The sequence below is a fragment of the Anoplopoma fimbria genome, chromosome 9 (genome assembly GCF_027596085.1).
Source record: "Anoplopoma fimbria isolate UVic2021 breed Golden Eagle Sablefish chromosome 9, Afim_UVic_2022, whole genome shotgun sequence".
Lineage (NCBI taxonomy): Eukaryota > Metazoa > Chordata > Actinopteri > Perciformes > Anoplopomatidae > Anoplopoma > Anoplopoma fimbria.
In genome coordinates this window covers 17,505,662-17,528,153 of record NC_072457.1, presented here as the reverse complement: position 1 = coordinate 17,528,153, position 22,492 = coordinate 17,505,662, and the positions used below count along the sequence as shown (strand labels likewise).

General features: G+C 41.1%; 1 protein-coding gene across 1 annotated transcript; it reads right to left on the bottom strand.

Annotated features, from left to right (window-relative positions):
- Positions 1 to 419: 419 nt before the first annotated feature.
- Positions 420 to 22,132, bottom strand: LOC129096518 (ribosomal protein S6 kinase beta-2-like). The gene is made up of 18 exons (XM_054605323.1): positions 22,062 to 22,132; positions 20,187 to 20,282; positions 13,342 to 13,531; positions 12,515 to 12,569; positions 12,109 to 12,146; positions 11,891 to 12,005; positions 10,475 to 10,543; positions 10,084 to 10,231; positions 9,813 to 9,870; positions 9,055 to 9,155; positions 8,648 to 8,738; positions 8,261 to 8,351; positions 6,876 to 6,983; positions 4,816 to 4,878; positions 3,943 to 4,020; positions 3,609 to 3,716; positions 3,315 to 3,427; positions 420 to 3,189 (listed from the first exon to the last, which is right to left on the bottom strand). Exons 4-18 carry the CDS (start codon positions 12,566 to 12,568, stop codon positions 3,012 to 3,014), a joined length of 1,413 nt encoding a protein of 470 aa, XP_054461298.1. The 5' UTR covers position 12,569; positions 13,342 to 13,531; positions 20,187 to 20,282; positions 22,062 to 22,132; the 3' UTR covers positions 420 to 3,011.
- Between the last annotated feature and the right edge of the window lie 360 nt (positions 22,133 to 22,492).

Genomic DNA, 22,492 nt, shown 5'->3' with positions numbered 1-22,492 from the left:
GTAGATAAAATAGGAAATTATGGGAAATGGGAAAAAACATCACCAAGATATTTTCTTCACATACCGTTGCCTTAGCTTGGGGAAATGAATACCGATCACTTAGAAGTAATGTCCTCTGGTGTACATATGGAAGAGTTATGACAAACGGGTGTCAACGTGTCTCAAAGCCTTTGCACAATGCCACCCTTCTATTAAAATGTACTTTTGTAATAATATCACAAATAACAGCAAATTTCTAAAAAGCACTTCAGCAGGTGATCTTCATAGTGTTTGGGTCCATCTTGGGAAAAAATAAAAATAAATCACATGATTGCTTAAGATAAATCATAATAAGCTTTCATTTACTTTGGGAAAATATGAATCCATCCCTGTTAACTGAAACCTGCATAAATAAAATGCTCAATGCAACAATTCAGCAATTCATGGTTCTTTATTCTTAACACATTCATCAGTTAGCAAAAGTGACAAAAAAGAAAACAAAATCTGAAAGGTAAAATATTAACTCTTAAATTTTCCATTAACTCCGGAGGTGTAGTATCCTTTTCCCAGCACTGTAGAAATCAGTCCATAAATATTCTTAATGATGCAAAGAAATACACAAACCTGAACACAGTTAAACTGCAAAAAGTGTGTTGCATCTTGGAATATGACAAAAAATAAATACAACTGCACCGTTTCCTTTTTATCTTGCATTAAAAATGATGTATTTGAAGTTACAATGTCATTACAGAAACAAAGGGCAGATTGAAGAGTATCATTTATAGTCGTTCCACTGACTGTTCACAGCTCAGCACCCAGCATGTTGTGCACAGAGTTAATGAGGGGAGGTAGGAAGACCATTGAATGTTTTCTAAAGATAGGCTGATTTTATGCAGACCCAATGTGTCCAATATTATAAAAATAAATAAGATATTATTTAATAATCATGAATACATGCGGATAAAATATAATACCATGAAACTGGGACTCCCTTTAAAACACATTTTTATGAAAATGTATTTCATAGTTTTTTTCTGGTCATTTTAATTCAATTCCAGCTGTTTTAAATTTCGGAATGCGCTTCTTCCAAAGTCAGTTTTATCCCATTCCATTTCCTGTCTGAAGGAGCAGACAGCCAATTAATACTGGTGTGACTTAACAACAGTCTACAGCCACGCTAGCGGCTCAGTGAGGCTGTGAAGCTGTAAACCAAAAGAGGTGGGACAACCGACTAACAGGCCGACAATGCAGTCCCTTGAATGAGCCAAAATGGAATACTTAACAATTGATACATATTTTGTCTGCATATATATTCACGCTTGCAGCTTCTAGCCTCTCCCAGCAGCAGGATCAGCCCCTTGGAGAGCGCCAGTCTGACAAATGTGCTACTATAATGACTAAAGTAAGTGGTTTGCAGGTCCGGTTCTCATAATTTGTCTGGTGGGTGCGGGTATTAAAACTAAATATCAACTCATGTTTACACTAATTACTGAGGTAATAAATCAAGAGAGAAGTAGAGTCATTTTCTCATAGACTTCTCTACAACCAGAGGAGTCGCCCCCTGGTGGACAGGAGAGAGAATGCAGCTTAAAACACTTTGGTATTGACTTCATTTTTCAAACCCGGACGTTGCTGCCTGATCTAGAGGGCCTTTCTCGTGTTAACGGTAAAGTTGAACCTTTGATTTGGTGGCGTGAATGCACCTGAAGGCCAAGTTCTTGTAAACGCAATAAAAAAGGGAGGGGTGAGGGGTATTCAGTTGGTTGCAATCTGCAACCTCACCACTAGACATCACTAAATCCTACAGACTGGTCCTTTGGAACTTTTTTTTAACAAAATATAGAGACCAGGGCCAGGATTTGGTTCAATGTACCTTAATCTACAAGTCATTTATTCTAAGAAAAAGAAAAATCAGAAAAGCTGAAAGATTTTTTTGGCATCAAATGAACCGCCATGATCCATCCAAGTACTGAATTACTTTTTGACTGGTAAGCAAGACTTCAGTGACTTAAACCAGCATGGGCCCTTACGGGTCTCTTAGGCAATGACTATCAAACACTAGAAAATATCTGTTAAAAAAGCTCAAGAGAAATAAGAAACACGATGATGAATGTCACCATATTTACACACAGAAATGTTTGCTTAAGATAAACAATGACATTAGTGATAACCTTACTTTGTGTGTGTGATGTAGCATTTCATTTAGTAGATTTCATCATGATATAGTCCCACTCCAACCCATGAACACAACTTCTTTTAATGCTTGTGCGGTCAGGATTCACTTGATGACCTAAAGGTCGTTTCAAAAGGACTTAAATCAAGTTATCCTTCATCAGTTCTATAATTGATAGCCGACCTCTTTGCACAGACTTTGATGAATTAATTAAAACCAAAAAGCTTTTTATATATATATATATATATGTATATTATATATACATATATATATATATATTATATATACATATACATTTTATATAAAGCTTTTTGGTTTTAATTAATATATATATGTAAAATGAAACACTCTTCCGATCAATCCATCATTAGCAGATTTAGACTCACGGTAGATTCAGTGGAGAAGCAGAATCATTGGTACAGTTTCCCTACTTCCAGTGCTTTTTGATTAAAATATTGATATTAAGTCATTGTTTCTCATATATCAGTGCCACAGTGTAACTCTCAAGTGCAGACATATGGAAGCTGTAAATTTAAGCTTCATTCAACAAAGTGTCCATCTGAGACAAATGTAAGAAAAGCATGAGAAGTCCATGTAGAGGGATCTAGCTGTAGGTATATGGCAAACAGCCCCAATACTACTGGATTCCTCTTCCAAGCTGAATGTGAGAGAAAGAAAATGGAGAGCTTTCCACTTTCTATTTAGGCTGTTCAGCGACCCGTACGTTTAACCACCTCAAAAAAAAAGCATGATACCAGCAAAAACACTTGAGCTCGGAGCCTCAATATTTATATTCTATGAAAAATGTCAATCTGACTGAGGTCTTGCGGCGCAGGTTGGCTATTTGAAGATGACCTCCTCATCTTCGTTGTCCCTTCTGCTTCTTGTTCCTCGCAGGTGTCCTGATCGGCTGGCTGGCACCTCCATTTTCCAGTGACGGAGAAACCCGAGCCGCCGGTGGAGGGGTGGGAGAGAAAAGATATGGCTCTCCATCGGTGCTGGACTTGAAAGGTCCCGCTGAGGAAAAGTTCAGAGGACTGAAAGAAAGAGACACAGAAAAACGACAGAGAAGTTATAAGATGGTTTCTAACATTATTTATCATTTTATTTATCTCGGTAATGAGAACCAAGGAAACAAGAAGTATCCTGCTGTGTGTGATACCTGATGGGTGTGCGGGGGCTGCTGTTGTGGCGGCGTACAGCTCGTGGTCGGGGCTCAAATGAGAATCCTTCTTTTAGACTCTCTAGGACCGATGGAGCCACGTAGGTGAAACCCTGATAGAAAATCATCATTCAATCATCATAACATGTTACTGACTTCCTCATTAAAAACAGGGTATTTTAGACAAATTTGAAATAGTTGAATGCCGTGCATTGACTAATTTGAAGTTTAGTTTTCGCTTCCAGTAAACTGGTTTCTGATGGACTCTCAATATGTAGAAAAAGAGAATCTCACAGCAAAGGCGAGCTCTGCACTGTGGCTCAGTGTGGTATCGTCTGGACTGTCCACTGGTGTCTGTCTGGTAAATCGGGTGTCAAACTGGCTCACATCCTCGTCCGACTGCTACAGAGACAGATGGGAAAACAGAGGCAGCCGAAAGGTTAGAGTGGGACTGATCAAATAAGAGGAGATTCATGGTGTATGAAGATATGAAGGTGTGCAAGAATGGAACGTGATCATGAAAGAGATACTGTAGGCAGCAGGTGGTAGTTGAGAATAACATGCATAATATTAACTTAAGGAGCCATTCGATAACATAATGGGCACAACACGACAGCTGATGACCTACCAGCTGTGGCTTGTACGGCGGCTCCACTGTCTTGTCCAGCAGCTCATCCCAGCTGATGTGCCTGAAGAACGGATGTTTCTGCGGAGGAACAAAAGGGCACATTTTTATATATTCTCTGTGGGTGCCAATTCTAGCTGAGAGTGTCCACATGAATCCCTCAACACAAGGGAACTGGGAGTCCATGTATCTTTTGGTTACCAGTTCTGGTTTTACTTAGAAATGGGAAGAATAGTATACTCTCAATACTGTATACTGTAAATCTTTGCAGGACACTAAGTTGCTGATCTACTGCTGCATCGATCGTTTAGTTTGTTTGTATTATTGACTGTTTTTTTTTCATTGAAGTCACACAATAACACAAATGAACGAGAAAAAGCATTTCCTTTAGAAACAGCGTCAGTCCCCCGTCGGAAGGGCTGTCTGACGGAAAAGCTGTGAGAATATTCTAAACATAGCCTACACTTTAACGGATATTGATTATTTTAGTGTCTAAAACACGTCCACCGCAGAACATTGCTTTGCTCCTGTGCTGGTACTCCTGTCTGTTTCTCCAAACTCTGTAGAAATACACCAACTATGGGAAAAGAACCTCATACAACCTCACTTCAAAAATCTCTCTGGATGTTGTATAGCTCCTGCTGTGTTGTGAATCCTACGTTGCCTTAATACTTAATGATACAAAGTAGTCCACTGGTGGAGGCTGTGATGAATCATCACATCTTCAATATATTTACTCATGGCTGTGGCGTTTTTTAGCTTGTCCGCTTAGAAGGAAGCCATGTTAACAGCAGGTATCAGGCTAACGTGGTCGATCGATGTTCACACCACTATTGGAGAACGAGTGTGAGTGAAAGGGTTACTGCAAGGAGATACCTGGATATCAGCACAGTCTGCTTTACTGGAGCCAAGTCTTTGGGATGGATTCTTCTTCAACAGCTGAAAGGAAAAGGGGGGGAAAAAAAGAAAAGAGTCGGGCATGTCACTATAAAGATTAATGATAATGTGAAATAATCAAGAACTTGTTTGAATTTACAGAATAAGTGTTTTCATTATATCGTTTCTAATGAGCAATCACAGCAAGAGCATAACAAAATGAAAATAGAGCGGGATAGATAAGATAATTAATCTGCCCACACTGACGGTAATGTTTCCAACGGTACTTTCACTTTTATTTTCATCTTAATTAAACCAATATTTGCCAAAATATTGGTGACATTCAAGACTAAATATTTGCATACACACTTATCTTCTGTTCAGGTGCGTATTAAATAATATAAAATAATAATAATAATACTAAAACTACCACTGCTAATAATGATAATATTTCACATTTCATATTAAAGAGAAATCAATAGTAAAAGGTCCATTTCTGTAGTCTCAACTTTATGCAGCTTTTAGTTCAGAGGAAACTGTAGTTGACAAAACGATGTAAACCAAGGTCCATTAGAAGCTTTGGATCATATCATGACGTAAACACATGTCTAAAGGCTCCACACTTTTTCCAAAATCTCAACTTTATTGCCTAGTACCACCACACAAGGAGGTTCACCCTCCTTTTAGTGTATGCATTTTTTTAAAGGGGATCTGCAGGGTAAATGGGTGTTTTTTTGGCTGGCATGGTATAGTTCTTCAAACAATCCAGAATAATGTGTCCAATCCAACCACATCATAGGATGATGAATGTTGTTTTATTGATTGATGGAGTTCCTTTCTTTCGGTCACCGGCATGCATCCGGTCTGCACTGAATATCAAAGAGGATCCCATTTCCAGCACTTCAACTTGAAGTAAGACCTTTTGCAGACTCACATAGTGTACGGCAACTGACTGAATATTAATAATTCTCATCTTTCATATTGCTTTGGCTTTGTGATAGTTATAAAAACATGGCAAAATGAGGACGAGCACATTTTAGCCCCATAAAAGGAGAAACTCATTATTGGTGGTTATAAAAAAGAGAAAGAAATTTCAACTAACATTTCAAAGACTGCAGGGATGCTTTTATGGAGGGCGGAAGCCTGACAGACAATGATAAATGATACATCAATGCCAATAGATGAAATGCTCCCATTCACTTAAGATGGCCAATCTGATCCTGCAGTTTAATGGTTTAAGCAACTCCTACTTTTACACTGTAAGAAGATGTGTGCATCGAGCCACTTCATAGAGAGACAGATCATCTGAGAATAAAAATGAATCACGCTTATTTCCATCAGCAAAAAAAAGGACACATTGCCATCTCCTTTGAATATTGCCTTTGTGTTGGTCGCAAATATTACATAATGGCCTGGTCGCTATTATTTGAGCCGACAAATCTCCTTGAAGAAAGTACTTGTGGGAGACAGGAGAAGAAGCTGTAGCTGTCTGGAAGGAGATGTCAGAAAAAATCTTTGGTAATAAAGTTTGGATGCCTAAACCACAGTTCAGCTGATTTGAACTCCTGGTCCCCCCCGGGTGTGTTTGATAGCTCCAGGGAAAGTTACGGTAGAGTGTGGATTGTGAGTTGAGTGAGATTTGCTCATAAGATAATTCAAATAAAAGTGTTTGGATAGAAAACATGGTGTTGGAAGAGTAGCTTGTACAGTGGTCACAGTGTAACCCCGGAGTGAGCATCAACGGAGGCCAAACTAAGTCTCCCCTGTGCTTCCTGACCTCAGGCTGGAAGCTGGAGCAGACACTGGCTCTGTGTTTCGCTGTTGCATAATCACTTTTAAAAATAAAATCAAGCCTCCTTCTACATGAATAAAATCTTAATAATCTTCACCACTTTTTTTGTGACAAATCGTTTATAACAACTATTTGTATGACAACTTATTGTCAACCTAAATTCCTGACTGTGACAGTCCTACCTATGGCTGATAAAACAATGTACACGATGTATCTCAGAAAATGAACCAACTCTCCGTTTGATATTATTTGAGCGTGTTTCACAGACCTTCTTGATGAGGTCCCTTGCATCAATGGTCAGGTATGGAGGCAGATTGATTTTACACTTCAATATCTTATCAATGGTCTTCTTCCTGTTTTCAGCTGTGAATGGAGGCTGGAGGAGAACCACAAGAGGGCGTCAGTAGTTACTCAAAGAGGTTTCTATAGTTAGAGATAGAAATCCATCACAGCAGCAATAAACAGCATCACTTGTAACCCTAAAATTGCTGTATGAATAAATGTTACATTTGTCTGTATTGTGGATTTAAGAAATGGTACAGTGACTAAAAGAGGACACAGGATGTTTGAGGCCTTGGTTACAATTATCGTTTCAATGCAACTTTTGTCATCTGATGGTGCCAGACATTAAGATAAGATAAGATGAGATAATCCTTTATTAGTCCCACAGTGGGGACATTTGCAGGATACAGCAGCAGAGACGATAGTGCAAACAAGAGGAATAAGTAAAAAAAAAATACAAGATCAAAACAAGTATTATAAATAAGTAAATAAGTAATCACACAGTAAAAAAAAAAAAAAAGAAAAAAAAAACTTTAAATCCACAATAACTAAAATAAAATAATATATAAACAGACAGAATAATGTTATTATTGCACAGTGGATTGCACATAGTTTTAAACTGCACTGATTTATATATTGTCAGTTTTTAGTGATGTGTGGTCTCCTGGGAGCACAGTTGGTTGTGTAGCCTGACAGCGGCAGGAATTAGAGGGGCGGAAGAAGAGTAAACTTTTATATTGAAAAATGTATAGGAAATATTTGTGTTCATCCACCATTTTAAAATTAGTCCTTTTACTACGAATATATATCCGATCACTATCCGATCAGGTAGGTCGCATTGTGTCAAGTGTGGACTTTTATGTGCACACAGCTGAGTTACGATCTGGCAAAACTGATCACAAGAGTCCAAACATCACACTGAAAAGACAAGTGAGACCAAGGGCTGGGATTGGGGTGATCTGGATAACCACTAAGGATGCATCTCTTTCTTTCAGGTTTTTGGGGCAGGAATTCTCTCAAAAGTTATAATCACACAAATATCAGTTAAAAAGACAAATATTGAAACTATTACAGCTGGTCATCCTCTCTAGACACATACCTAGATCCATTACCTGGGACCGCTGTCCTATTAAGGGTCACGGGGTGGGGGGCTTGAGCCGATCCCAGCTGACGTGAAGGCAGGCTACATTCTGGACAGGTCACCAGACTATCACAGTGCTGACACATAGAGACAGACAACCACTCACGCTCACATCCACACCTACGGGCAATTTAGAATCATCCATTAACCTGCATGTCTTTGGACTGTGGGAGGAAGAACTTAGAGCAAACCTACGCTGATCTCCAGACACAGTTACTACTCCAACTTACTGAGCCGGTCATCATGTCGTACATCAAGGCCCCGAGGCTCCACCAGTCTACTGCTCTGTTGTGACCAGACCTGGTCAGGATCTCTGGAGCCCTGGTAGAGAAATTATAGACAGAGAAAGGACACACACACACACAGAGAGAGAGAGAGAGAGAGAGAGAGAGAGAGAGAGAAAGTGAGGAAGTATATGTGTGGGCGGAGCAAAATGGCAGAACCACAGCAAATATTTCCATTAATGCAAAACATATTGATTGAACCTAGTTATGAAATACATATAAGATCACAAACTTAGCATTTTAAGTTTGTAAATGATGGGGTTAACACATCTGGCGGTGTGTGTGTGATCTGTAGAGGTGTGTTTATGTGAGAGCGAGGCAAGTGTTACCCACATGTACTCTATGGTGCCACAGAAGGTGTGTGTGACGCTTCCATCATGAATGGATTCCTTACAGAGGCCAAAGTCGGTTAGCTTGATGTGTCCTTTAAAAAGAAAAAAAACAAAAACATATTGAAGTATAACTATCCATGTGAATGTGAGGCAGAATTAATTAATTAGAAGTAAGAGGAAGTGACACTCAAATCACAAAATGATGTTCAACACTGAAGCAAAGGGGGAACAGGAAACCACAGAAACAAACCACATGGTGCTCACATGCATTATGGCACTTAAAGAAGGAGTGTGAAGGATTTAGTGGCATTTAGCACTGAAGCCGCAGACTGCATCCAACTGAAAAACTCTCCCTTCCCTACTCCCTTCCCAAGCCTGATCATATTTATTAACATGTTGGTGTGTTACCTTGGTGATTAAGCATGATGTTTTCGGGTTTGAGGTCTCTGTAAATAATCCCATTGGAGTGGAGGTGACCGAGAGCCAATGTGATCTCTCCTAGATAGAAACTTCAAAACAGACAGAAATAGTTTGAGTCCTTGTTATAACAGACGCAGAATGATCTTCTCAACTGCAAAAGTGGGACGAGGAATAACTAACTCACTAACTCAGTAGGAATGAAAAAAAAAAGCATCATTATCATGCTGAAGTTTTATGTAGTGATGCACCGACTGATCAACCACCTGTCAAACCAGCCAGTTTTCAGCTGATCGCCCATGACCATTGACTGGCCAATCAGTGTCATGTATTTGCCAGGTTTTTTTGGCAGTCTAAATTGTTGTTGATGTTTTTAAGTTGCACAGACAGCAGCACTGACAGTAACGCCACAGCCGGCCACAGGTGTGATTTTTTGACAACTGTGACAGTAAGAGTAGGTCCTGTAACTTGCTGCAGTTTTGGAGAAAATGCAAGTTATTTAAGAGTCAATGTTTTACTTTGAACATACAATTGAGTTTTCCATGAAAGAAAAGCTACAAATATGTCTTGTGTATGCCGTCAATTATATTTCATAGAAAGAAGTAAAACTGCAAATCGGCAGGTCAGACTTAGAAAAAAAAAAAAAAAGATATCGGACAAGAAAACTGCAAATCGGTGCCTCTCTAATTTTATGCTTAAATTTGCAGATTGTGCTAGTTTCCCAGACTGTGTTCAGTATGTGTCCTTACCAAGCAGTGTCCTCCATGAAGATGCCTTCCTTCTCTAGCTGCATGAAGAGCTCCCCTCCTGGTGATAAACAACAGTACAGATGGATTAGTGGGATTAGTCCATTAGAGAATCTTCCTCCTATCTAATTCTTCACTCATCCCTCTTCTTCTCCCTCCACCTCTTCCATTTCTATCACTTCAAACTATCTGTTTGCACTAACATTGGTCTATGGCTAATGTCTCTCCTCCTATGTTTTACCCTCCACATCCCTCAGTTCAGCCTCTGTCTTACCACTCAGACACTCCAGTATGAGGTAGAGTTTTCCCCCAGTCTGGAAGGCGTAGAGCAGATCCACGATGAACGGGTGTCTCACCGTCTCCAGGATCTCCCGCTCTGCTCGCGTATGGGCCGTGTCTTTAGCATTACAGACTATCTTCGCCTAAACACAAAAGGAACAAGACAAGTGAGCATAGTACCGTGTTGAAAGAGGTAAGGAGAAGAAATAGAGAGAGATGGACGCAAAAGGAGGACAAACAGAAGGAGGGGGAAGAAACGAGAGGCAGATAAAGCATGGAGTGGAGAGAAAAGCATGAGGAAAACATGGAAAGAGAGGAACAGGTTCCTGAACCATTTATCATACATTTTCTCTCTTAGGAGGGAACTGTGTGATGAGACAAAATACCTTTTTCAGAACCTTCATGGCAAATATGTGTCCCATATGAGCACCTTGAACCTTCCTCACCTGGAAAACCTGAAAAAATACATTTTGTCTTAATGTGAATATCAATCAATCAATGTCATTCATCACATGTAATCATATGAGTGTGGAGGAACATCTGGTGATCCATTCTCCAAGCCTGGTCTAATTTGTTTTCTCTACTGTGTTTATGACTAAAGAACAGGAAAAGAAAAGGTTCTGCCAGGGTCTGGCTGTTTCCCACCACTTAAAGTATTCACACTTCCTACTGAGTTTTCATTTCTTCATGCACTTTAAACACAATATACATAATGTGTGAAAGCAAGCTTCCAGTCTTATTTAGAACATGTGGTAGTTATGCTCTTCAGAAGAGCCCTATGAAATAAATAAATGATTATTTAACTAAATATAAAATATGATTCTCTTGCTGACATTTGAACATTTAACTTGTGTTTTCCTGATACAAACAGAGCAGGGTGGCAATGGGGATGTTAATTATTAACTGTTTAACCCTGCTTTCAGTTAAACCAAATATTACAAAATATATTTTTAAAAGCTGAGCAGAACTCAGAGGATCAGCTTGTCACTAAAAGGAGAAAAGCCAGTCCACCTTAAGTGTGCCTGAGCTGGAGCTGTTCACTTCGGGGCTAACCCTGTTCACCTTAATCATCAGCCGGCTGACAAGCACGAGACGGGAGTTTAGCTTGTGTCTCAAAACACAGCGGCACAGTTTTTTTCTGATCATTCGGCTTAGGTGTTGGTAAAAAAACGCTTATAATAACTGTTTTGTTTTTATTGGCAAAATTTTATGATATTCCTATTTTTACAGTCGATTGCATTTCTATCATCAAATTCTGGGAACTTGTCCATGTTTTCCACATCGTGAAAGTCATGGGGCCCTACACTTCAGCCTCTTTTAGCCAAATAATAATAAACACAAACAAGGATCAAGAAAAACGATCCTGACAAAAAAAGAAATGGCTAAATCAAAACCTTTTTCTTTTTTACCCGTTTCAGAATCACAATCAGAATGTTCATTGCCAAGTACTACTGCTAGGTGATCTTCTCAGATTAAACACAGATGTGCTGTAAAAAGCAACCAAGACTAGAACTTTGCTGAAAGGGATCTTTTATGTAGTGTTGAAACAATTAATATTAATGTATTCATCTTTATTTAGTCACGTATACAGCAAAAATGCTATATAATATTACGTTATGCTTAGTTCTGGAATTAATTTTCTGAGTAGGTAGAAAGAAGAATTTGAGAAAAAAAGTAATTAGAAAGTGTACACATTTCAACAATTTTACCCTAAATAGGTCAAATGTGTATAGTGAACAGCATGATGCATAATCACACACAAACAACACACACACACAACACACACACGCACACGCACAAACCTTGCCATAGGCTCCTTTTCCCAGCACAGTAAGAAGCTCAAAATAGTCAGGTCCAACTCTCTCACTGTCTCTGTTGACACTTTCACTGGTCAACTCCACCTCCTCTGTCTGCACACTGGGATGAGCATGACACAGGACAACAGCAGTACTGGTATGAATACATTTGACTGCTATATCAGAGAGCACATTCTCTGAATTTAAGGGTAAATTCCACTTACTTCTCTGGTTCCATCACAGTGAAGTCACAGACATCATCCTACGGATGGGGAACAGCAAGTCAATCAGGTTAAAGAGAGTTAAAAAAGTAAGTCCATTTCTTCCTTCTTAATTATGTACATTGTAGCCAAATGTCCTAGATGTATTCCACACGTTATCATTTCTGTGTTTGTGGCAATGTATCCTAGCTATGCACGGACAAAACAACCTGTAATGAAGCACATTAATTGTTTGTCTCATTCCTGTGTATTTCAGGGAACTGATCAGCAGTGGTCTCTTGAATACCTATGCTGAATACACTTATTGTAAGTCGCTTTGGATAAAAGCGTCTGCTAAATGACTGTAATGTAATGTAATGTAATATAATGTAATGTAATGTAATGGTCTTATCATTGACTGGATACAGACCTCTGCGTCACTGATGTCCTCATTCTCCAAGTCTATGTCGAACACTCCTGCCATCCTGAAACAGGGATTGTACAATCAATATCTGCAATTGAATTCTAACTAGGAAAAACTCCCCTTTTCAGATATCTATAATCCAGTTGCTCCTAGTCATAATTAACATTTCAGATATCCAAAATAAAAACCATAACGAGCATCCATAATGTAAATTTGAATATCCAAAATATATTCTGACTTGTAAACATGCAACGTGAATCCATAATTGGATCCAAAATACAGATTTCAGATATCTACCATTAGAATAATGACTTGTTTCATTATATCCATAAATGTACAGTGGATAAAAAAGATTATAATGTGCAAAATGTCTGACTTAAGTTATGACTTAAGTCATGACGTCATGACTTAAGTTATGACGTCATGACTTAAGTTATGACGTCATGACTTAAGTTATGACTTAAGTCATCTTAAACAGATACAACAGAGTCAGAGGTGTCGTGAGTGAGTGTGACACCTGTAATCACTAAAAGTGTTTACAGGTGTCTGTCCACGATGCATGCACGTGAGGTCTCCGACCAAAACACTGGTGCTCGTGACTCAGGTTACCAGTCTTACACTGAAGCTACCTGAAGCTAACGTTAGCCTAGCCGCCCCGAGCAGTGACAGCTCCAGTTAAACCTGACAGCCGAGTGTCGTGATTCAGAAGAACCAAACGCTTTACGGCAGCTAGCTTAACTTCTCGCGTTAGCATGTAGGCTAATCATCTGTGCCAGGTAGTGAGCGGACATGCTAACACATGCTAACACATGCTAGCAGCAGCTCGCGCTCACCTGAGCACGCTGCTCCTCCGTGACGTCAGTCCCGGTCCGGTGGTGACAGAGGTCGGTCTACACACACACAGCTGTGGCCGCCATCGCGTCCCCTTCAGTCCAACAACAACAACACGCAGAGCCGCTGCTTCCTCACGCTGCTGCGAGGGCTGAGCTGCAAGGACCTTTACCCTGTGCGTCACCACAGGTCCTGGAAGGGAACAGCGGGCGACAGTCATTACAATGACGAGGTCTGCTACTAATATATACTACATTAATAATACAAAAGACTATAATAATAATAATACAAATAAATATAATACTACATTAATAATAAAAAAAGACTATAATAACAACAATCAAACTATAATAATAATACAAATAAATATAATACTACATTAATAATACAAACAACTATAATAGCAACAATCAAACTATAATAATAATACAAATAAATATAATACTACATTAATAATAAAAAAAGACTATAATAACAACAATCAAACTATAATAATAATAATACAAATAAATATAATACTACATTAATAATACAAACAACTATAATAGCAACAATCAAACTATAATAATAATAATACAAATAAATATAATACTACATTAATAATACAAACAATTATAATAGCAACAATCAAACTATAATAATAATACAAATAAATATAATACTACATTAATAATACAAACAACTATAATAGCAACAATCAAACTATAATAATAATACAAATAAATATAATACTACATTAATAATAAAAAAAGACTATAATAGCAACAATCAAACTATAATAATAATAATACAAATAAATATAATACTACATTAATAATACAAACAACTATAATAACAACAATCAAACTATAATAATACAAATAAATATAATGCTACATTAATAATACAAACAACTATAATAGCAACAATCAAACTAATAATAATAATACAAATAAATATAATACTACATTAATAATACAAACAACTATAATAGCAACAATCAAAGCTATAATAATAACAATACAATCATCACATTAATAATACTAATAATAATACAGCTAAATATAATACTATATTAGTAATAAAAACAATTATAATAACAACAATCAAACTATAATAATAATACAAATAACCATCACATTAATAATACTAATAATAATACAGCTAAATATAATACTATATTAGTAATAAAAACAATTATAATAGCAACAATCAAAACTATAATAATAATAATACAAATAAATATAAAACTATATTAATAATAAAAACAATTACAATAACAACAATCAAAACTATAATAATAATACAAATAACCATCACATTAATAATACTAATAATAATACAGCTAAATATAATACTATATTAGTAATAAAAACAATTATAATAGCAACAATCAAAGCTATAATAATAATAATACAAATAACCATCACATTAATAATACTAATAATAATACAGCTAAATATAATACTATATTAGTAATAAAAACAATTATAATAGCAACAATCAAAACAATAATAATAATAATAATAATACAAATAAATATAATACAATATTAATAATAAAAACAATTACAATAACAACAATCAAAACTATAATAATAATACAAATAACCATCACATTAATAATAATAATAATAATACAGCTAAATATAATACTATATTAGTAATAAAAACAATTATACCTTACAGTCAGTCATTTAGCAGACGCTTTTATCCAAAGCGACTTACAGTCAGTAGTATATTACATATCATTCACCCATTCACACACTGATGACAGGCTACCATGCAAGGTGCCACCATCAGACTCTAACTAACATTCATGCAACATCCAGTCCACACCGATAGCAAGCCTTCAGGAGCAACTTGGGGTTAAGTGTCTTGCCCAAGGACACATCGAACCACCGATCCTCTGATTGGAGAACTATCTTGCTCTCCACTACGCCACAGTACTATAATACTATATTAGTAATAAAAACAATTATAATAACAACAATCAAACTATAATAATACAAATAACCATCACATTAATAATACTAATAAAGCTAACTATAATACTACATTAGTAATAAAAACAATTATAATAACAACAATCAAACTATAATAATAATACAAATAACCATCACATTAATAATACTAATAATAATACAGCTAAATATAATACTATATTAGTAATAAAAACAATTATAATAGCAACAATCAAAACTATAATAATAATACAAATAAATATAATACTACATTAATAATACAAACAATGATAATAGCAACAATCAAGGCTATAACAATAATAATACAAACAATCATACGAATAATCATCACATTAATCATACTAATAATAATACAGCTAAATATAATACTATATTAATAATAAAAACAATTATAATAGCAACAATCAAAACTATCCATCCATTTCCTTCCGCTTATCCGGGGCCGGGTCACGGGGGCAGCAAGCTAAGGAGGGTCCTCCAGACGTCCTTCTCCCCAGCAACACTTTCCAGCTCCTCCTGGGGAACCCCGAGGCGTTCCCAGGCCAGACGAGATATATAATCTCTCCAGCGTGTTCTGGGTCTACCCCGGGGTCTCTTACCAATTGGACGTGCCTGGAAAACCTCTAAAGGGAGGCGTCCAAGAGGCATCCTGATCAGATGCCTGAGCCACCTCAGCTGGCCCCTTTCGACGCGAAGGAGCAGCGGCTCTACTCCGAGCTCCCTCCGGATGTCTGAGCTCCTCACCCTATCTCTAAGGCTGAGCCCAGCCACCCTACGAAGGAAGCTCATTTCGGCCGCTTGTATTCGCAATCTCATTCTTTCGGCTCAGCTCCTTCTTCACCACAATGGTCCGGTACAACGCCCGCATCACTGCTGACGCTGCACCGAACCGCCTGTCCATCTCCCATTCCATTTTACCCTCACTCGTGAATAAGATCCCGAGATACTTGAACTCCCCCGCTTGGGGCAGTGACTCACTCCCAACCCAGAGGGTGCAATCCACCGTTTTCCGGAAGAGAACCATGGCCTCAGACTTGGAGGTACTGACTCTCATCCCGACCGCTTCACACTCGGCTGTGAACCGCCCCAGTGCGTGCTGAAGGTCCCGTTCTGAAGGAGCCAACAGAACCACATCATCTGCAAAAAGCAGGGATGTGATTCTGAGGTCCCCAAACCGGAAACTGTCCTCCCTCCGGCTGCGCCTTGAAATCCTGTCCATGAAAATCACAAACAGGATTGGTGACAATGGGCAGCCCTGGCGGAGGCCAACACGCACTGGGAACAAGCTCGACTTTGTGCCGAGTATCCGGACACAGCTCTCACTTTGGTCATACAAGGACCGAATGGCTCGTAGTAACGAACCAGGTACCCCATATTCCCGCAGTACCCCCACAGGACTCCCCGAGGGACACGGTTGAAGGCCTTCTCCAAGTCCACAAAACACATGTAGACTGGATGAGCAAACTCCCATGCACCCTCCAACAGACCTGCAAGGGTAAAGAGCTGGTCCGCTGTTCCACGGCCAGGACGGAATCCGCATTGCTCCTCCTGAATCTGAGGTTCGACAATCAGACGGAGCCTCCTTTCCAGCACCCTGGAGTAAACTTTCCCGGGGAGGCTGTGTGATGCCCCTATAATTGGAGCACACTCTCCGGTCCCCCTTTTGAAAATGGGAACCACCACCCCGGTCTGCCACTCCACAGGCACTGTACCCGACTTCCACGCGACAGAGAAGAGACGTGTCAACCAAGACAGCCCAACAATGTCCAGAGCCTTTAGCATCTCCGGTCGAATCTCATCCACTCCTGGCGCTTTGCCGCTGAAGAGCTTTTTAACTACCTCAACGACCTCCGCCAGGCATATGGGCGAGTCTTCCCCTGAGTCTTCAGACTCTGCCTCTTCCACAGAGGACATGTTGGTCGGGTTCAGGAGTTCCTCAAAGTGTTCTTTCCACCGCTCGACAATATCCCCAGTCCGGGTCTGCAGTTCTCCCCCTGCTGAGCACAGCCTGAGAAAAGCCCTGTTTCCCCTTTCTGAGTCTGGGTTTACCAGGTCTGTCCGGCAGCCTCTCCCGCCACCTGATCCAACTCACCACCAGGTGGTGGTGATCAGTTGACAGCTCTGCTCCTCTCTTCACCCGAGTGTCCAAGACATACGGCCGCAGGTCTGATGACAACTACAAAGTCGATCATAGACCTTTGGCCTAGGGTGTTCTGGTACCAAGTACACTTATGAGCCTCCCTATGCTCAAACATGGTGTTTGTTATGGACAGTCCATGACTAGCACAGAAGTCCAACAACAAAGCACCACTCGGGTTCAGATCGAGCAGGCCGTTCCTCCCAATCACACCCCTCCAGGTTTCTCCATCGTTACCCACGTGAACTTTTGAAGTCTCCCAGAAGAATTATGGAGTCCCCAGTCGGCGCCCTTTCCAGAACACCACCCAAGGACTCCAAGAAGGCCGCATACTCCGAACTGCCGTTTGGTGCATAGGCACAAATGACAGTCAGAGACTTTCCCCCTCGCGGTTCGCAGTTGCAGAGAGGCGACCCTCTCGTTCTCCGGGGAGAACTCCAGAACAGCGGCGCTCAGCCGGGGGCTTGTGAGTATCCCCACACCCGCCCGGCGCATCTCACCCTGGGCAACTCCGGAAAAGGGAAAAGTCCAGCCCCTCTCCAGGAGTTTGGTTCCAGAACCGGCGCTATGCGTGGAGGTGAGCCCAACTATATCTAGCTGGTACCGCTCCACTTCCCGCACCAGCTCCGGTTCCTTCCCCGCCAGAGAGGTGACATTCCACATCCCTAGAGCTAGTCTGCGATGCCGGGGGTCAGCACGCCCAGGTTCCCGCCCCTGACTGCTGCCCGGTTCACAATGCACCCGACCCCAATGCCTATCCCTGCGGGTGGTGGGCCCACAGGGTGGCGGCACGATGTAGCTTTTTCGGGCTGGGCGCGGCCGGGCCCCATGTGCCAAGGCCCGGCCACCAGACGCTCGCCGGCGAGCTCCCCTCCCGGGTCTGGCTCCAGGAGGGTGCCCCGGTTTCCCTATTCGGGGCGAGGTGCCACAACTCATTATTGATCATTTCATTGGGGTCTGTGAATCGCTCTTAGTCTGACCCCTCCCCTAAGACTTCAGGAGAAGCAATGCGGATTCCGTCCTGGCCGCGGAACAATAGACCAGCTCTTTACCCTTGCAGGTCTGTTGGAGGGGGCATAGAAGTTTGCTCATCCAGTCTACATGTGTTTTGTGGACTTGGAGAAGGCCTTCGACCGTGTCCCTCGTGGAGTCCTGTGGGGGGGTACTGCGGGAATATGGGGTACCTGGTTCGTTGTTATGAGCCATTCGGTCCTTGTATGACCAAAGTGAGAGCTGTGTCCGAATACTCGGCACAAAGTCGAGCTTGTTCCCAGTGTGTGTTGGCCTCCGCCAGGGCTGCCCATTGTCACCAATCCTGTTTGTGATTTTCATGGACAGGATTTCAAGGCGCAGCCGGGGGGAGGACAGTTTCCGTTTTGGGGACCTCAGAATCTCATTCCTGCTTTTTGCAGATTATGTGGTTCTGTTGGCTTCTTCAGAACGTGATCTTCAGCGCGCACTGGGGCGGTTCGCAGCCGAGTGCGAAGCGGTCGGGATCAGAGTCAGTACCTCATAGTCTGAGGCCATGGTTCTCTTCCGGAACAGGAGTTCAAGTATCTCGGGATCTTATTCACGAGTGAGGGTAAAATGGAATGGGAGATGGACAGGCGGTTCGGTGCAGCGGCAGCAGTGATGCGGGCGTTGTACCGGACCATTGTGGTGAAGAAGGAGCTGAGCCGTAAGGCAAAGCTCTCAATTTACCAGTCCATCTACGTTCCAACCCTCACCTATGGTCATGAGCTTTGGGTAATGACCGAAAGAATGAGGTCGCGAATACAAGCGGCCGAAATGAGCTTCCTTCGTAGGGTGGCTGGGCTCAGCCTTAGATATAGGGTGAGGAGCTCAGACATCCGGAGGGAGCTCGGAGTAGAGCCGCTGCTCCTTCGCGTCGAAAGGGGCCAGCTGAGGTGGTTCGGGCATCTGATCAGGATGCCTCCCTTTAGAGGTTTTCCAGGCACGTCCAATTGGTAAGAGACCCCGGGGTAGACCCAGAACACGCTGGAGGGATTATATATCTCGTCTGGCCTGGGAACGCCTCGGGGTTCCCCAGGAGGAGCTGGAATGTGTTGCTGGGGAGAAGGGCGTCTGGAGGACCCTCCTTGGCTTGCTGCCCCTGCGACCCGGCCCCGGATAAGCGGAGGAAAATGGATGGATGGATCATTAAATGAACATATGATCAGTAATCAGCATGACAGATTCCAAAATAATCGTTGGCTCAGTAACAGGTAAGAAATCAATAGTAACTTATTGAGTAGAACAAACTTAAATGCATCAAGACTATACGAGTCTGAAACCGAATGAATGTAAGCATCACTTTAGAATACTGCTTACGAGGCTCTATGACTAAAGGTTATAAAATCCAAGCTGCATAAAGTCAGATGATCAAACCACAGAACGCTTTATGATTGAGCTTTAGGGTCTCACTTCCTGATTGATTTCCTCACTACAGCTGCTCCACAAGTTCACCTCTTTAACACATCAGTCCATAAACCTGCAGCTTCCTCCCAAATAATTTGGACTCTTTCAGGTTTCTCATTAGTTTCTCACTTTATACCCAGGATAAAGAGGTTCAGTGAATGTGGTGTTGAAGGTTTGGAGGTGGAACAGTGTGTCAGAGGAGACTCTGTAGAAGGACAGAGAGCCAGCAGGACAGTCCACATACACTGCTACTCTACCAGAGTAGGAGGAGTAGGAGGGGATGGGGGAGGAGATGATGGAAGTTATTGTGTTATTGTGACAGACAATACCTTTTGAGCACTTCAGACTCCAGGACTGATCATTCCTTCCAACACTTACACTTCCTCAGACCTGGTCTGAACCATCGGACTCCAGCAGGCTCCACCCTGAAAGGAGGAGGGGGTCAGAGCAGCATGGAAACATGGACATTACATCGTCTCATACACAGAGCTTTGTATTCAGAAGCATCTAATTATTATTCAGCTGATGTTCTTTAACTTCATGGAGCTTCTTCTGATTGGCCGATGACGACATTATGTTCACCTATTCATGATATATTATTATCAGTATTATATTGACAATCATCATCCATTTCAGACTCAGTTTCCTCTACCAGTCAGTCAGTGAAACAAATGTTTAAACCTGCATCAATTGATTTCTTTGTCCACTTGTGGTTCATTGAAAACAAGCTGTAAACACAACACCTGACCTATTACCAGCTTATAAAGTCGTTGTGTCTAACGTTATATCAACCAGCTGCTTCCACATCCAGCAGTTACAGATCAACATGATGATTCATCAGGAGTCTTTGTGTTTGTGTCACCTGATGAATATTCTCTCTCTTTTAGCTCTGTTTTTGGTCTCCACCACCTCCTGAGGGAAATATCTGTCTCTTTAGCTGCTAAATGCTCCACTATGTTCACCAGCTAGTCTCTAACTGAGTCTGTCTGCTGTTTGCTGCTGAGCAGGTAGTGTACAGAGGCTTCATCACAGCTTGTTGGATGAAAACAGCTGCTGGAAACACTGAGACTGAACTAAACAGGAAATGTGCTGCAAAACCAAAACCATTGGCGAGGCTAAAAAGCTCTGTAGAGCTGCAGAGATGGAGACAATTATCTGTGGGTTCATCACCACCACACGACTCTTCGCCATTACACAGAGTCAGCTGATCTTTTGCAAATAAAGAAATATTTATTGTTTGATGTTTTGGTCCTGACAAGCGACCTCTTGTGTTTGTGTTATAATGACTGTTGTCTCTCAGAAGTAAAGGAGAAATTAGCCTGACATCACTACAGCACCGCAAAACCTCTGATGGAGGAGGTCGGGGTGGATGGTTGGATGTACAAAGTGTCTGACTTTGACACTGCTGTTCACATCCCGTCTCCTAGCAACAGTCAGCACTGGTTTCAATTATCTGTAATCTGGAGGTTTAGAATATTACAGTTCAAGTCTGTCTGCAGCCACAGAGCACTGCCTGTGTTCCCTTATTACTTTGGTCCAGTCCTAAATAAACCTCTTTGGGCTCTGACACACCATGTCCACAATAAGCTGTTGGTTCTCCACTGAGCGTCTGTGGTCGACTGTCACCTGTAGTTTCAACAACTCGACTCTCATCAACCAGGGAACTCGCCCTCAGTGCAAAACAAACCAAAAGCAGGTGAAGCTGAACTCCTTTAAAACAGCAAAACATTCCTATTGTGATAATTTATCAAGACGGTTTAAACAGGTTGATTCTTTGTCTGTTTGTCTTTTCACAATAATGTCTGGACTAAAGGACAACACACACTGGTGGCAGATGAAGAGCATCAAATCATCCAACTGTTTGATATGAGCCCACAAACCTGCAGCGTGACGACGTTGAGGCATGTCAACCCACCATGATGGCCGTCAACGTGTCAGGATACACCGCTGTCCTATTTTCTAATGTTGAAACAAGACAACGCTCCAGAAAAACAACTGTTTCATCGCCTTCCCTCCCTGTTCTGGCTCATCCTGGCTACTGTTCCCTGACTACTTCTGTCTGTATTGATCGTCTGATGTGGGACACAAACAGTTTGATGAGTCTCTGCTAGTTTGAGGTCAGCTTGGTGTGTCAGGGTCATATTAACCAGCTCTACCTCCTCTATCACACTGATTGTCTGTGGCTGCAGCAGGCCTCTTCATACCTGAGAGTTTCCAGTCTCCAGTGTGGATCATCAAGTCCAGCAGACCGCAGCTTCACTCCTGAGTCTCCTGGATGATTGTAGCTCAGGTCCAGCTCTCTCAGGTGGGAGGGGTTGGAGCTCAGAGCTGAGTCCAGAGAAGCACAGCCTTCCTCTGTGATCAGACAGCCTGACAGCCTGCAAACACACCAAACAACACACGTCACATGATCTGAGGGAACTGTGAGGGCTGGAAGCTTTCTGGAGTACTGAGATACTGTCGACTACTGTGGGGTTACATTAACATTGGTACTGATTGGTTTCTAGTCACAACCAAACACCCACCAATGTCCATCAACAATCTGACAACATTACTGGTATCACTGGTTTCTGATATTTCAAATTATAACAGCAGAGTGAGAAAAAACGATATATTATATGTTCATAGAAATATA

Coding starts and splice junctions, on each gene's coding strand:
- LOC129096518 (XM_054605323.1), bottom strand. CDS start 12,568: ATGGCAGGAGTGTTCGACATAGACTTGGAGAATGAGGACATCAGTGAC. Junction 12,006..12,108: donor ACTGTGATGGAACCAGAGAA/GTAAGTGGAATT, acceptor TGCTCATCCCAG/TGTGCAGACAGAGGAGGTGG. Junction 9,156..9,812: donor TTCATGGAGGACACTGCTTG/GTAAGGACACAT, acceptor TCTGTTTTGAAG/TTTCTATCTAGGAGAGATCA.